Here is a 17,530-nt window from a genome sequence, read left to right on the forward strand (position 1 = left end):
GTTTCCCCCACAAGTCCAAACACATGCGCTATAGGAGAATTTGGTTCGGTTTGGTAAATTGTCCGTAGTGTGTGTGAACGATAGTGTATGGGTTCATTCTGCTGTGGCGACCCCAGATAATTAAGGGACTAAGCCGAAAATAAAATGTATGGATGAATGAATGTTTTATGCAGCAGATGCCCATCCAGCTGCAACCTATCACTGGGAAACACCCATACATTCTCAATTATGCACACACACTCATTCATTATGGCCAATTTAGTTAATCAAACCCTCTATAGCACATGTGTTTGGACTGTGGGGAAACCGGAGCACCCGGAGGAAACCCACACCAACACGGAGAGAACATGCAAACTCCACACTGAAATGCCAAGTGGCCCAGCCGAGGCTCGAACCAGTCGAGTTACTTGCGTACCTACCATGAGAGGGCGGGAATTAATGCTGCTTTTTTATTTATTTATTTATTTAAGACATCATTAAAACTGATTATTAAACAGTATACACTACAGCTGCTTTTCACTGGCAGACCACATTCTCACGAACACATTTTATTTATTAAAGTTATTATTTCATTGACTTGAATATAATTAACCATCTATAATATAATTACTAACCCGTTGTCTAAAATCTTATAATAATAAAATAGCCTATTATTCTATTCGTGGCTAGAGCTTGATTCATTTGATTGACATTAATGAGACCTTTACTTCCCCTGACTGAGTGTGAGTGTATTGAAACGTTGTGTTTTGGTGGCACAAAAACTCGCTCTGATCTGGGACAGAACTTTACCAACAGCTGCATGCACTGCTGAAAGACTTTTTTCTGGTGCGCATCGAATAACGACACGCTTAACATCATTAATGTCCACAGTCCACAACATCTTATATCCATGAAACACGAACTTGCAGACTCTTTGAACAACGAGGAAATAACTGCACTTTTGAATTCAGTGCCCAGACGGCTTGTTTTGTCATTTAATGCCGGCTATAGCACCTTAAGGATGGTCACGGCGTGTTGTGGAGTCGGCCGTCACCGGAGAAAGTCTAATCTTTCTTTAAAGTTTTCAAATAACAGTCTAAAAAATTAGTTGCACTGTTGCTGTCAAAGGTACTGTAAATTATAGCCTATATATGCACCAATAAACAAGTCAAAGGAATGAATGAATAAAATAAATATGGATTCTTAAATGTCGATATTGTTTTTACTAAAAAAAATGTTTTATAAAAATAAAATGAGCAATTTTCACCATCTATATGATTCAGTTAAATATAAGTTGGACATTTATGGGGCCGTGTAACATGTTTCTGTGTTTGTTTGTTTGTTTTTTTGTTCCCGGTGATCTTTAATATGTACTGGGTAGCTACGCAAAATATTTTCTAAACTGTTCCTTGAGCTCAGGGCTCTCTCCCAGGACAGCATGCTGTACAAGCTATTTATAAATCTTGAGCTAAGAGTGAACTCTTGAAAAAGGCAATATGAACAACACAGAAAACATGCTCTGTGTATTATAATCTGATTGTGTATGTAGCCATCTCTTTCTCTCTCTATCTCTCTCTCTCTCTCTCTCTCTCTCTCTATGTAGTGTAATATAATGTAATCTATGACTTTTGTTTCAGTGATTGCTGAACACTCCGGCACTCCCAGAAGGAGATGGAGCATTGATGTACCTCCTTTTTGTAAGTGTTTATATGACTTAAAAGAAAGAAAATGCAAATGTGTGGAAATTATGGACAGTTTATGACTTCAAACTGCAAAATGACAAGTGGATCGCCTTAATTTTTCATCAACTGGGATTTTATATAAAGCCAATTGTGCTTTAAGGATTTTATTTTAGCAATTGGCTATAGACACAGCTTTTTTTATAATTCACCCACATTTACTTTCATAAATCTGTTTTACATTATAGGTACAAAAAAGTTCTCAGGGCCTTCAGGATAAAGATGTCTCAATTGATAATGATTAAAAACAGCATGATTTCATCTCAACGATTGTTTTTAATCATTGACTTATACAAAACTGCAACAATGCAAAGTCTATTTAAAGAAGTGGCAAATATAAAGAAAAGTAAATTAAATGGGTGAAATTCTTAGTTTAGTAAAGTTTTGATGTTTATGATCAAGACTGATGCTGGTATAGAAATCTTTGCTCCAAAGCATTATTCAGAGAGTAATTATTTCTCAGAGAGATGTAGCTTGCAAATAGGATTTTACTTCTACTTGCAATCAATGTCTAGAATTCAACTTGACTGATGCAAGTCAAAGGTGGTACATTTCTCTGCAGACATTCTCAGCTCTGACCATGTCTGGAATGTGGCATAAATTGATCTAATCAAGAGTGTATAGCGATACCACTCAAAGTGCAGTGGATTAAACACATCACTAATTACTTTCCCCAGTATTTTCAAAGGAGGAAACACAAAGATGCTGAAACTATACTGGATACTTTTGGCACGCGCCAGGATAACTTATATGGCATATTTTTTAATCTTTATTTATCCTAATATAACCAATTGTTTTCAAGATAGTCATTGTCTTTATATAATCTTTGAAAAGAGGGCTTAACATCAAGCAGCTTTTTATTGGGATTATTAATGAGTCCTTGTAATGAAGAGTTGGCAGGACAGTGTCTGATGCACATAAAGAGGAAAGAGTGAGTTTCCTACAGGTGGATTGTCAAGCCCAAGTATCAAATTAATACAAAATGATTCTAATATACAATGCAAATGTAACTGTTTAACATTTACACATTTAAAATTGCACAGATTTATTGCAGAGATTAATTTATTTGAACTGTACATACCCACTGCACATGGACGTTTGTAATTATGTACATACCCACTGTACATATACAATTGTAATTATGTTTAACTATCTGCACACTTCTGATTATTAATAGCATCCTGTACATATATTCATTATTGTAAATCTGTTGATAGCTAATACAACCTGTATATAATGTTGATAGTACATCCATCTGTAAATATCACCATAGTTTTTCTATAACTGCACTTTATAACTTATACCTGTATCCTGCACTTGCTGCTATTGCACTGCTGGTTAGACCTAAACTGCATTTCGTTACCTTATACTTGTACATGTGTAATGACAATAAAGTTGAATCTAATTTAATCTAATATATATATATATTTTTTTTTTATTATTTATGTTATAATATTTTTTAATCCTTTATGATTGTCAGACTGTACAAACATTGATGTCACACTGTAAGATCTCAGTTAACACAATATCAGACAGAATAACAATCAAGATGCGCCAAACACGGACACACAAGCAGGCCCCACTCCAGCTTGGAACTTTAGGGTGGGCCAAGTGACAAAAAAAGAATATATATAGATATTGTTACGGTCAATTCGGTTACAATTTAGTAACTACCCTTGCTATTTCTACACATTACTAAATTCATCCATAACAGAGTTTACAAACAAAATAAAAAGTTGATTTCTCTAAAAGTAAAACATTTAATCATTTATGATTGGCAAAAGCTGAATTATAAAAACTAAATATGCTTTCAATAAGATTCTGGAAATAATTGCTGTTTTTAAAGAGTTTTATTCCTTAACTTTTTGAAATGTCAGCTATACATGCAATAGAATCACCCATATTGCTTTTAATGCACATAATAATGTTTACAATAAGTGTAATAGTGTTTTCACAATGCTGGAATGTCCAACTTTGAGATGATACCTTGAAAAATATTAACATTTAGTACCATTTTCTATATTGTGTGATTTTTTTTCAAAAAATCTTAATGTTATGATTAATTATTATTTAATGCACCAAAGCCAATATGGACATTAGTATTTTAATAACAAGTTTTTGAATAGCAGGTCTTTGCATATTAGCCTGTTAGCATTAGATAGCTAATGGATTATCATTAATAGCCTATCAAAAACATTTTTGTTTAAAAAAAACAGCATTTATTTCACCTATAACATGTTTTAATGGACACACAGATGATGTTTAGCGTGTTTTACTGTAGCGCTCTGTGTGTGCGTCGACCTGCTCGCTGAAACATCTTGAATTATCAATAATTATTCAGTATTCATCATTGAATCCCGAATTTTTAATATTGTATTGCACTACTGTTAAGCACAACAGTGAACAGTAACAGTTTAAGATCTAGTGTGTTTTTGATGTTTTTCCATTGTCAGCTAAAAGTCCAATAGCCGAGGAGATCACATATGAAAATTTGAGAGATTTAAAGGGAAAAATCGGCAATCGACAGCACTTTACACTGCTGTCTTATTAAATTAATGGAATCAGTGATATTGAAATGAGATCAGTTACTAACATCTCGATATAATTAATGCAGCTCATGGACATGCAGCAGCACGCATCAAGAGAGGAGAGCACGAGAGAGCAAAGCGAAAGGATATGTATTGAAATATTGATATTTTTTGACACAAGCGTCATTAACAGATGACTTAATATTTGCTCTTTCCGTGAAAAAAAATGCTTTAATGTTTAAGCGGGCCCAATACATCTCCTGATGGGCCTGCACACAAGGCTAATCTTAAGTTTGACATTATCCATCCATGACACATTCAGCAACTCTTGCTTTGAAATAATACCTCACAAGAACTTAACTGTTAACTTTTCTCAAGACATGCCTTTATAATTAATTTTGATATTTCCGCACTGTTGTTGCACTGATTGCATCATCAGGTTCAGCGATCCTATTGGTTATTGGTTTGAGAGTAACACTGCAGAAAAGTGTCTGAAATCTTGACACCAGGAAGGAAAATTCTCTCATTTGCATAATCTCCACCATACACACTCTGTTTCTCACAGCAAATGACCAATCAAACCAGCTGACCAATCAGAGTAGAGTCGGCTTTTGCAAGGGGGGAAGGGGGGGGGGGGTTGTGGGTTATAGACCTTAAGCACTAAATTGATTCAAACCAACCATATCAAAATCATTGCAAAAGTATTACCATTTTACATAAACCTTCTGTTTTTTTATGTTCTCTGACATTTCTAATGAGTATAAACCTGTCCAATACAATATCAGGACACTTTAAAATAGCACATGATCTGTGTGTTTCAGATGCGCTATCTCTGAGGATTCTTCTTCTGGGTAAAAGCGTGTCAGAAAACAGCCGTGTGGGAAACTTGATCTTGGGTCGATCAGCGTTTGACAGTGAAGCTCCTCCAGATGTTGTGGAGAGAGTCGGAGGAAGACTGATAGACAGACACGTGACGCTCATCAACAGTCCTCAGCTGCTCCACACACACCTCTCAGATGATCAGATCACACAGCCGGTCAGAGAGTGTGTGAGTCTGTCTGATCCAGGACCTCATGTCTTCTTGATTATACTGCAGTTCAAAGACTTCACCAGTGAGGACAGATACAGAGTGAAAAGTGTCCTGAAGGAGTTCAGTGAAGAGGCCATCAAACACACCATAGTGCTCACGACTGATGAAAAATCATATGGATCAATGATTACTACTTTGGTCAAGAATAATGCAGTGAATTTGTTGATAAAGGAGTGTGGAGGAGGACATCTGCAGCTGGATGAAAGAAAACCAGAATGGCATTCTGACCTACCGAAGAGGTTTGAGAAGATTCTGAAGGGAAATAAGCAACACTATCTCACTTGTAAGAGGTATAAAGATGTTAAAGGAACATCATTTGATGAAGAGGAGACCAGATCTGAGGAAGAAAAGGACCAGAGTGACAACAATTATGGAGATCTTAAAGAGAAATTCAATGAAGGTTTTTCTTTTACATTTTTATTATTATTGTTTCTACAATTGAGCATCTAAGATTCAATTTCAATTCATCTTTATTTTTGTAGTGATTTTACAATGTAGATTGTGTCAAAGAAGCTTCACATTAAAGATTATAGTAAATTGAATCAGTGTCAGTCCAGTTTTTAGAGTTAAAGTTCAGTTTAGCTCAGTTCAGGTCAGTGTTGTTTAATATTCACTGCTGAGAGTCCAAACACTGAGGAGCAAATCCATCGATGCGCAGCTCTACAGATGCCGAACCATGCAAGCTAGTGCCAACAGCTGCGATGAAAAAACTTCACAAATTGGTGAAAGTGAAGGATAAAAAACCTTGAGAGAAACCAGACTCAGTTGAGCACGACCATTTCTCCTCTGGCCAAACGTCTTGTGCAAAGCTGCAGTCTAGGCGCTGGAGGCTAGAGAACGCTGGATGTCAGTGAAGACTCAGCTGTCCCTGGAGTCTCACAGGAATCAGACTCATGCTCTCTATTCCTCCGTGACAGCACAGCAGCTGCTGAGGATACGACCTGGTCCGGGATTGCAGAAACCTTGGGATCATCTCTTCACAGGTCTTGGATCGTATCAGTGGCACTGCATAATCTCTGAGGGCCTCGAGAAGAGTATCCTCAGGTGGAAATGGAGAATAAAGAGAATAATTTGCGTAGCTGCTGTTCATAGTGTATATAAGCGAGATGCAAAAACCTGCGTGGAGCACATTCATCTATCATACCCCTAAGTGGTGCACTAAGTGTATGCTTTACTGAACAGATAGGTCTTTAATCTAGTTTTGAATTGGGAGAGTGTGTCTGAGCCTCGGACGTTATCAGGAAGGCTATTCCAGAGTTTAGGAGCTATAAATGAGAAGGCTCGACCTCCTTTACTTGACTTTGCTATTCTAGGTACTACCAGAAGCCCTGAGTTTTGAGATCTTAAAGAGCGAGTTGGATTGTAGTGAGACAGAAGGTTGGTTAGATAAACTGGAGCTAGATAAGAACTCTGGCAGCTGCATTTTGTACTAATTGAAGTTTGTTAATAGAGGATGCTGGGCAGCCAGCAAACAGAGCATTACAGTAGTCCAGCCTAGAAGTCATAAAAGCATGGACTAGCTTTTCTGCATCTGAGATGGATAGCATACTTCGTAGCTTAGCGATATTTCTCAGATGAAAGAAAGCAGTTTTTGTGACATGGGATATATGATTTTTAAAAGTTAAATTGCTGTCTAATATGACACCCAGATCTTTTATAGTAGAGCTAACGCTAACTTTGTATCCCTCTAATTGTAGGTCGAGTTGTGAGATCTGCTGTGTACAGGATTTAGGCCCAATAAGTAATAATTCTGTTTTGTCTGAGTTTAAGAAAAGATAATTGTTGGTCATCCAGTCTTTAACATCTTTAATACACTCAGTTAGCTTAGACCAGGGGTGTCCAAACTACGGCCTGCAATTAGTTTTGTGGCGGCCCGCGAGGCTTTTTATAAATATTAGTACAATCTCGCCCGCTAAACAAAAATAAAAGTAATTCAATAAATAACCACTGGGTGTCGCTATCACATGCCTTCAATTAGGCAGCAGTTCCTGTTATGACTTAAAACGAAACGAACAAACTGAAGGAAACTTAATTGAATAGCCATGGCACAACCAAGAAAAAGGTAAATCAACAGTGAGTGCAGGAAATTTACATTTACATTTACATTTAGTCATTTAGCAGACGCTTTTATCCAAAGAGACTTACAAATGAGGACAAGGAAGCAATTCACACAACTATAAGAGCAGCAGTGAACAAGTGCTATAGACAAGTTTCAGGTGTGTAAAAGTCTAAGAAACAAAGCATTAGTAATGTTTTTTTTTTTGTTTTGTTTTTTTGGAGAGAGAGAGAGAGAGAGTGAGAGAGAGAGAGGGCACAGTTAGTGGTATAGCCAGAGAGGCAGTTGCAGATTAGGAAGGAAAGTGGAGACTTTCAATTAATATTTCTTCACAGAGGTCAGCGAAATATGTGTCTGATTAATTTGCCAGGAATCAGTTGCAGTAATGAAGGAATATAATATTAAAAGACATTATGAAGCAAAACATTAGGCCTTCAGTTAGCAGCTGTACTATCAGCTCAACAACAGCAGTTTATTCGTGCTAATAAAGTGCAAGAAAATTCTACGCCGGCTAGTTATGAGGTGTCTCAGCTAATCGCACAGTACAGGAAACCCTTCACTGAGGGAGAATTTATAAAAGAGTGTCTGATGAGTGTTGCAACTGTAATTTGCTAAGAGAAGATTCAAGATTTTAAAATCGTAAGTCTTTCTAGAAACAGTTGGATGACGAATTAAAATAATTCCATAATACACACACACACACACACACACACACACACACACACATATATATATATATATATATATATATATATATATATATATATATATATATATATATATATATATATATATATATATATATATATATGCATGTGTCTGTGTGATGTATGTAAAATTTGACCCGGGACAAAGTTTTTGTTTTTGCATCTGGCCCTCGGCCCAAAAAGTTTGGACACCTCACAGTTCAGACATCTCGTCAGGTTTAGTTGAAATATATAATTATGGTGGCTTGAAAAGCCAGCATATTGTTATCTATCTTAAACTTATTATTATTCTTCTTCTTCTTCTTCTGAGACTAATTTCTAAGTGTATCTCCTCCTAGGCCTTTCAAGCTACATACTTCAAACTTTCGTCAAACCTTCGAACTGGTCTGACTCGGGTTGCTATATCTTTTCTAACTGATCCGACCTTGGGTTTTCCGAAAAACGACCCAGAAAAATCCCAAAAGTCCCATTGACTTAACATTGGGTCAAACTTTGTGAGCTCATAACTCTGCATCAGACTGTCCTACAGACTTCTAACTGGACTCATTTAACTCAGTCTAGCCAGCAGCCAATAACTGATGACTTTTTAACTTACTAGCCACTCCCTAGCAACCACTTACAGCACCCTAGCAACTGTCCCATAGACTTCCATTGTAAAAGACTCCCATTTACTTAACATTGGATCAACCTTTGTGAGCTCATAACTCTGCATCAGATTGTCCTACAGACTAGAGTCTGGCCTCATTCAACTCAGTCTAGCCAGCAGCCAATCACTGATTACCTTTAAACTTACTAGCCACTCCCTAGCAACCAATTTCAGCACCCTAGCAACTGTCCCATAGACTGTGACTAGCTATTCTAACACACGCTAACAGTTTTAACATCCTACTGACATGCTAATCTTGCTAGAAAGGTGCTAGCAACACGATAGTGACATGCTAGTCATGCTAGTAACATGCTAATTCATGCTAGAATCATGCTAACAACATGCTAATTCATGCTAGAAACATGCTAGTAACATGCTAATTCATGCTAGAAACATGCTAGTAACATGCTAGAATCATGCTAGTAACATGCTAATTCATGCTAGTAACATGCTAATTCATGCTAGAATCATGCTAGTAACATGCTAATCCATGCTAGAATCATGCTAGTAACATGCTAATTCATGCTAGAATCATGCTAGTAACATGCTAATTCATGCTAGAATCATGCTAGTAACATGCTAATTCATGCTAGAAACATGCTAGTAACATGCTAATTCATGCTAGAATCATGCTAGTAACATGCTAATTCATGCTAGAATCATGCTATTAACATGCTAATTCATGCTAGAAACATGCTAGTAACATGCTAATTCATACTAGAATCATGCTAGTTACATGCTAATCCATGCTAGAATCATGCTAGTAACATGCTAATTCATGCTAGAATCATGCTAGTAACATGCTAATTCATGCTAGAATCATGCTAGTAACATGCTAATTCATGCTAGAATCATGCTAATAACATGCTAATTCATGCTAGAATCATGCTAATAACATGCTAATTCATGCTAGAATCATGCTAGTAACATGCTAATTCATGCTAGAATCATGCTAGTAACATGCTAATTCATGCTAGAATCATGCTAGTAACATGCTAATTCATGCTAGAATCATGCTAATAACATGCTAATTCATGCTAGAATCATGCTAATAACATGCTAGAATCATGCTAGTAACATGCTAATTCATGCTAGAATCATGCTAATAACATGCTAATTCATGCTAGAAACATGCTAGTAACATGCTAATTCATGCTAGAATCATGCTAGTTACATGCTTATCCATGCTAGAATCATGCTAGTAACATGCTAATTCATGCTAGAATCATGCTAATTTATGTTAGAATCATGCTAGTTACTTGCTAATTCATGCTAGTAACATGCTAATTCAGACTCGGCTTTTCAAGCCACCATAAAGTTTGTCCTCAAACTTTAATATCTAGTTCTTCTTCTTCTTCTTCTGAGACTAATTTCTAAGTGTATCTCCTCCTAGGCCTTTCAAGCTACATACTTCAAACTTTCGTCAAACCTTCGAACTGGTCTGACTCGGGTTGCTATATCTTTTCTAACTGATCCGACCTTGGGTTTTCCGAAAAACGACCCAGAAAAATCCCAAAAGTCCCATTGACTTAACATTGGGTCAAACTTTGTGAGCTCATAACTCTGCATCAGACTGTCCTACAGACTTCTAACTGGACTCATTTAACTCAGTCTAGCCAGCAGCCAATAACTGATGACTTTTTAACTTACTAGCCACTCCCTAGCAACCACTTACAGCACCCTAGCAACTGTCCCATAGACTTCCATTGTAAAAGACTCCCATTTACTTAACATTGGATCAACCTTTGTGAGCTCATAACTCTGCATCAGATTGTCCTACAGACTAGAGTCTGGCCTCATTCAACTCAGTCTAGCCAGCAGCCAATCACTGATTACCTTTAAACTTACTAGCCACTCCCTAGCAACCAATTTCAGCACCCTAGCAACTGTCCCATAGACTGTGACTAGCTATTCTAACACACGCTAACAGTTTTAACATCCTACTGACATGCTAATCTTGCTAGAAAGGTGCTAGCAACACGATAGTGACATGCTAGTCATGCTAGTAACATGCTAATTCATGCTAGAATCATGCTAACAACATGCTAATTCATGCTAGAAACATGCTAGTAACATGCTAATTCATGCTAGAAACATGCTAGTAACATGCTAGAATCATGCTAGTAACATGCTAATTCATGCTAGTAACATGCTAATTCATATTAGAATCATGCTAGTAACATGCTAATCCATGCTAGAATCATGCTAGTAACATGCTAATTCATGCTAGAATCATGCTAGTAACATGCTAATTCATGCTAGAATCATGCTAGTAACATGCTAATTCATGCTAGAAACATGCTAGTAACATGCTAATTCATGCTAGAATCATGCTAGTAACATGCTAATTCATGCTAGAATCATGCTATTAACATGCTAATTCATGCTAGAAACATGCTAGTAACATGCTAATTCATACTAGAATCATGCTAGTTACATGCTAATCCATGCTAGAATCATGCTAGTAACATGCTAATTCATGCTAGAATCATGCTAGTAACATGCTAATTCATGCTAGAATCATGCTAGTAACATGCTAATTCATGCTAGAATCATGCTAATAACATGCTAATTCATGCTAGAATCATGCTAATAACATGCTAATTCATGCTAGAATCATGCTAGTAACATGCTAATTCATGCTAGAATCATGCTAGTAACATGCTAATTCATGCTAGAATCATGCTAGTAACATGCTAATTCATGCTAGAATCATGCTAATAACATGCTAATTCATGCTAGAATCATGCTAATAACATGCTAGAATCATGCTAGTAACATGCTAATTCATGCTAGAATCATGCTAATAACATGCTAATTCATGCTAGAAACATGCTAGTAACATGCTAATTCATGCTAGAATCATGCTAGTTACATGCTTATCCATGCTAGAATCATGCTAGTAACATGCTAATTCATGCTAGAATCATGCTAGTAACATGCTAATTCATGCTAGAAACATGCTAGTAACATGCTAATTCATGCTAGAAACATGCTAGTAACATGCTAATTCATGCTAGAATCATGCTAGTAACATGCTAATTCATGCTAGAATCATGCTAATAACATGCTAATTCATGCTAGAAACATGCTAATTCATGCTAGAATCATGCTAATAACATGCTAAATCAAGCTAGAATCATGCTAATAACATGCTAATTCATGCTAGAAACATGCTAGTAACATGCTAATTCATGCTAGAATCATGCTAGAAACATGCTAATTCATGCTAGAATCATGCTAATAACATGCTAAATCATGCTAGAAACATGCTAGTAACATGCTAATTCATGCTAGAAACATGCTAGTAACATGCTAATTCATGCTAGTAACATGCTAATTCATGCTAGAAACATGCTAGTAACATGCTAACTCATGCTAGAAACATGCTAGTAACATGCTAATTCATGCTAGAATCATGCTAATTCATGGTAGAAACATGCTAGTAACATGCTAATTCATGCTAGAATCATGCTAGTTACATGCTAATTTATGTTAGAATCATGCTAGTTACTTGCTAATTCATGCTAGTAACATGCTAATTCAGACTTGGCTTTTCAAGCCACCATAAAGTTTGTCCTCAAACTTTAATATCTAGTTATTATGGTGGCTTGAAAAGCCAGCATACTGTTATCTATCTTAAACTTATTATTATTCTTCTTCTTCTTCTTCTTCTTCTTCTTCTTATTCTTCTGAGACTAATTTCTAAGTGTATCTCCTCCTAGGCCTTTCAAGCTACATACGTCAAACTTTCGTCAAACCTTCAAACTGGTCTGACTCGGGTTGCTATATGTTTTCTAACTGATCCGACCTTGGGTTTTCCGAAAAACGACCCAGAAAAATCCCAAAAGTCCCATTGACTTAACATTGGGTCAAACTTTGTGAGCTCATAACTCTGCATCAGACTGTCCTACAGACTTCTTACTGGACTCATTTAACTCAGTCTAGCCAGCAGCCAATAACTGATGACTTTTTAACTTACTAGCCACTCCCTAGCAACCACTTACAGCACCCTAGCAACTGTCCCATAGACTTCCATTGTAAAAGACTCCCATTGACTTAACATTGGATCAACCTTTGTGAGCTCATAACTCTGCATCAGACTGTCCTACAGACTAGAGTCTGGCCTCATTCAACTCAGTCTAGCCAGCAGCCAATCACTGATTACCTTTAAACTTACTAGCCACTCCCTAGCAACCAATTTCAGCACCCTAGCAACTGTCCCAGAGACTGTGACTAGCTATTCTAACACACGCTAACAGTTTTAACATCCTACTGACATGCTAATCTTGCTAGAAAGGTGCTAGCAACACGATAGTGACATGCTAGTCATGCTAGTAACATGCTAATTCATGCTAGAATCATGCTAACAACATGCTAATTCATGCTAGAAACAAGCTGATTCATGCTAGAATCATGCTAGTAACATGCTAGTTACATGCTAATTAATGCTAGAATCATGCTAGTTACATGCTAATTCATGCTAGAAACATGCTAATTCATGCTAGAATCTTGCTAACAACATGCTAATTTATGCGAGAAACATGCTAGTAACATGCTAATTCATGCTAGAAACATGCTAGTAACATGCTAATTCATGCTAGAATCATGCTAGTAACATGCTAATTCATGCTAGAATCATGCTAGTTACATGCTAATTCATGCTAGAAACATGCTAACAACATGCTAATTCATGCTAGAAACATGCTAGTAACATGCTAATTCATGCTAGAAACATGCTAGTAACATGCTAGAATCATGCTAGTAACATGCTAATTCATGCTAGAAACATGCTAATTCATGCTAGAAACATGCTAGTAACATGCTAATTCATGCTAGAATCATGCTAGTAACATGCTAATCCATGCTAGAATCATGCTAGTAACATGCTAATTCATGCTAGAAACATGCTAATTCATGCTAGAATCATGCTAGTAACATGCTAATTCATGCTAGAATCATGCTAGTAACATGCTAATTCATGCTAGAATCATGCTAGTAACATGCTAATTCATGCTAGAATCATGCTAATAACATGCTAATTCATGCTAATAACATGCTAATTCATGCTAGAAACATGCTAGTAACATGCTAATTAATGCTAGAATCATGCTAGTAACATGCTAATTCATGCTAGAAACATGCTAGTAACATGCTAATTCATGCTAGAATCATGCTAGTAACATGCTAATTCCTGCTAGAATCATGCTAATAACATGCTAATTCATGCTAGAAACATGCTAATTCATGCTAGAATCATGCTAATAACATGCTAAATCATGCTAGAAACATGCTAGTAACATGCTAATTCATGCTAGAAACATGCCAATTCATGCTAGAATCATGCTAGTAACATGCTAATTCATGCTAGAAACATGCTAGTAACATGCTAACTCATGCTAGAAACATGCTAGTAACATGCTAATTCATGCTAGAATCATGCTAGTAACATGCTAATTCCTGCTAGAATCATGCTAATAACATGCTAATTCATGCTAGAAACATGCTAATTCATGCTAGAATCATGCTAATAACATGCTAAATCATGCTAGAAACATGCTAGTAACATGCTAATTCATGCTAGAAACATGCCAATTCATGCTAGAATCATGCTAGTAACATGCTAATTCATGCTAGAAACATGCTAGTAACATGCTAACTCATGCTAGAAACATGCTAGTAACATGCTAATTCATGCTAGAATCATGCTAATTTATGTTAGAATCATGCTAGTTACTTGCTAATTCATGCTAGTAACATGCTAATTCAGACTCGGCTTTTCAAGCCACCATAAAGTTTGTCCTCAAACTTTAATATCTAGTTCTTCTTCTTCTTCTTCTGAGACTAATTTCTAAGTGTATCTCCTCCTAGGCCTTTCAAGCTACATACTTCAAACTTTCGTCAAACCTTCAAACTGGTCTGACTCGGGTTGCTATATCTTTTCTAACTGATCCGACCTTGGGTTTTCCGAAAAACGACCCAGAAAAATCCCAAAAGTCCCATTGACTTAACATTGGGTCAAACTTTGTGAGCTCATAACTCTGCATCAGACTGTCCTACAGACTTCTAACTGGACTCATTTAACTCAGTCTAGCCAGCAGCCAATAACTGATGACTTTTTAACTTACTAGCCACTCCCTAGCAACCACTTACAGCACCCTAGCAACTGTCCCATAGACTTCCATTGTAAAAGACTCCCATTTACTTAACATTGGATCAACCTTTGTGAGCTCATAACTCTGCATCAGACTGTCCTACAGACTAGAGTCTGGCCTCATTCAACTCAGTCTAGCCAGCAGCCAATCACTGATTACCTTTAAACTTACTAGCCACTCCCTAGCAACCAATTTCAGCACCCTAGCAACTGTCCCAGAGACTGTGACTAGCTATTCTAACACACGCTAACAGTTTTAACATCCTACTGACATGCTAATCTTGCTAGAAAGGTGCTAGCAACACGATAGTGACATGCTAGTCATGCTAGTAACATGCTAATTCATGCTAGAATCATGCTAACAACATGCTAATTCATGCTAGAAACAAGCTGACTCATGCTAGTAACATGCTAGTTACATGCTAATTAATGCTAGAATCATGCTAGTTACATGCTAATTAATGCTAGAATCATGCTAGTTACATGCTAATTCATGCTAGAATCATGCTAATTCATGCTAGAATCATGCTAACAACATGCTAATTCATGCTAGAAACATTCTAATAACATGCTAATTCATGCTAGAAACATGCTAATAACATGCTAGAATCATGCTAGTAACATGCTAATTCATGCTAGAATCATGCTAGTAACATGCTAATTCATGCTAGAAACATGCTAGTAACATGCTAATTCATGCTAGAATCATGCTAGTAACATGCTAATTCATGCTAGAAACATGCTAGTAACATGCTAATTCATGCTAGAAACATGCTAGTAACATGCTAATCCATGCTAGAATCATGCTAGTAACATGCTAATTCATGCTAGAATCATGCTAGTAAAATGCTAATTCATGCTAGAATCATGCTAGTAACATGCTAATTCATGCTAGAATCATGCTAGTAACATGCTAATTCATGCTAGAAACATGCTAGTAACATGCTAATTCATGCTAGAATCATGCTAGTAACATGCTAATTCATGCTAGAATCATGCTAATAACATGCTAATTCATGCTAGAAACATGCTAATTCATGCTAGAATCATGCTAATAACATGCTAATTCATGATAGAAACATGCTAGTAACATGCTAATTCATGCTAGAATCATGCTAGTAACATGCTAATTCATGCTAGAAACATGCTAGTAACATGCTAATTCATGCTAGAAACATGCTAGTAACATGCTAATTCATGCTAGAATCATGCTAGTAACATGCTAATTCATGCTAGAATCATGCTAATAACATGCTAATTCATGCTAGAAACATGCTAGTAACATGCTAATTCATTCTTGAATCATGCTAGTTACATGCTAATGCATGCTAGAATCATGCTAGTAACATGCTAATTCATGCTAGAATCATGCTAGTAACATGCTAATTCATGCTAGAATCATGCTAGTAACATGCTAATTTATGCTAGAATCATGCTAGTAACATGCTAATTCATGCTAGAATCATGCTAATAACATGCTAATTCATGCTAGAATCATGCTAATAACATGCTAATTCATGCTAGAAACATGCTAATTCATGCTAGAATCATGCTAATAACATGCTAAATCATGCTAGAAACATGCTAGTAACATGCTAATTCATGCTAGAAACATGCTAGTAACATGCTAATTCATGCTAGAATCATGCTAGTAACATGCTAATTCATGCTAGAAACATGCTAGTAACATGCTAACTCATGCTAGAAACATGCTAGTAACATGCTAATTCATGCTAGAATCATGCTAATTCATGCTAGAAACATGCTAGTAACATGCTAATTCATGCTAGAAACATGCTAGTTACATGCTAATTCATGCTAGAAACATGCTAGTAACATGCTAATTCATGCTATAATCATGCTAGTAACATGCTAATTCATGCTAGAATCATGCTAGTTACATGCTAATCCATGCTAGAAACATGCTAGTAACATGCTAATTCATGCTAGAATCATGCTAGTAACATGCTAATTCATGCTAGAATCATGCTAATAACATGCTAATTCATGCTAGAATCATGCTAATAACATGCTAATTCATGCTAGAAACATGCTAATTCATGCTAGAATCATGCTAATAACATGCTAAATCATGCTAGAAACATGCTAGTAACATGCTAATTCATGCTAGAAACATGCTAGTAACATGCTAATTCATGCTAGAATCATGCTAGTAACATGCTAATTCATGCTAGAAACATGCTAGTAACATGCTAACTCATGCTAGAAACATGCTAGTAACATGCTAATTCATGCTAGAATCATGCTAATTCATGCTAGAAAAATGCTAGTAACATGCTAATTCATGCTAGAATCATGCTAGTTACATGCTAATTTATGTTAGAATCATGCTAGTTACTTGCTAATTCATGCTAGTAACATGCTAATTCAGACTCGGCTTTTCAAGCCACCATAAAGTTTGTCCTCAAACTTTAATATCTAGTTATTATTTTTTTTTTTTTTTTATTCTTCTGAGACTAAATTTGCAAGACTATCTCCTCCTAGAGCTTTCGAGCTATGACCACCAAACTCGCACCAGACCTCCAAACTATTCTGACTCGCGTTGCTATATCTTTTCCGACTGATCCGACTTTCGGTTTTCCGAAAAACGTCCCGGGACCACCGAAAAAA

The 17,530-nt window shown here is 36.4% G+C and overlaps 1 protein-coding gene across 1 annotated transcript in view; it reads left to right on the plus strand.

The window, feature by feature from the left end:
- Nucleotides 1-17,530, plus strand: part of LOC130216920 (calponin homology domain-containing protein DDB_G0272472-like) — a 28,304-nt gene that overhangs the window by 783 nt on the left and 9,991 nt on the right. Inside the window, exons 2-3 of the mRNA XM_056448855.1 lie at nucleotides 1,617-1,676; nucleotides 5,068-5,736. Coding sequence (XP_056304830.1) covers nucleotides 1,617-1,676; nucleotides 5,068-5,736 — 729 coding nt within the window. The remainder of the gene's footprint in view (nucleotides 1-1,616; nucleotides 1,677-5,067; nucleotides 5,737-17,530) is intronic.

Source organism: Danio aesculapii, chromosome 3 (genome assembly GCF_903798145.1).
Source record: "Danio aesculapii chromosome 3, fDanAes4.1, whole genome shotgun sequence".
NCBI classification, from domain to species: Eukaryota; Metazoa; Chordata; class Actinopteri; order Cypriniformes; family Danionidae; genus Danio; species Danio aesculapii.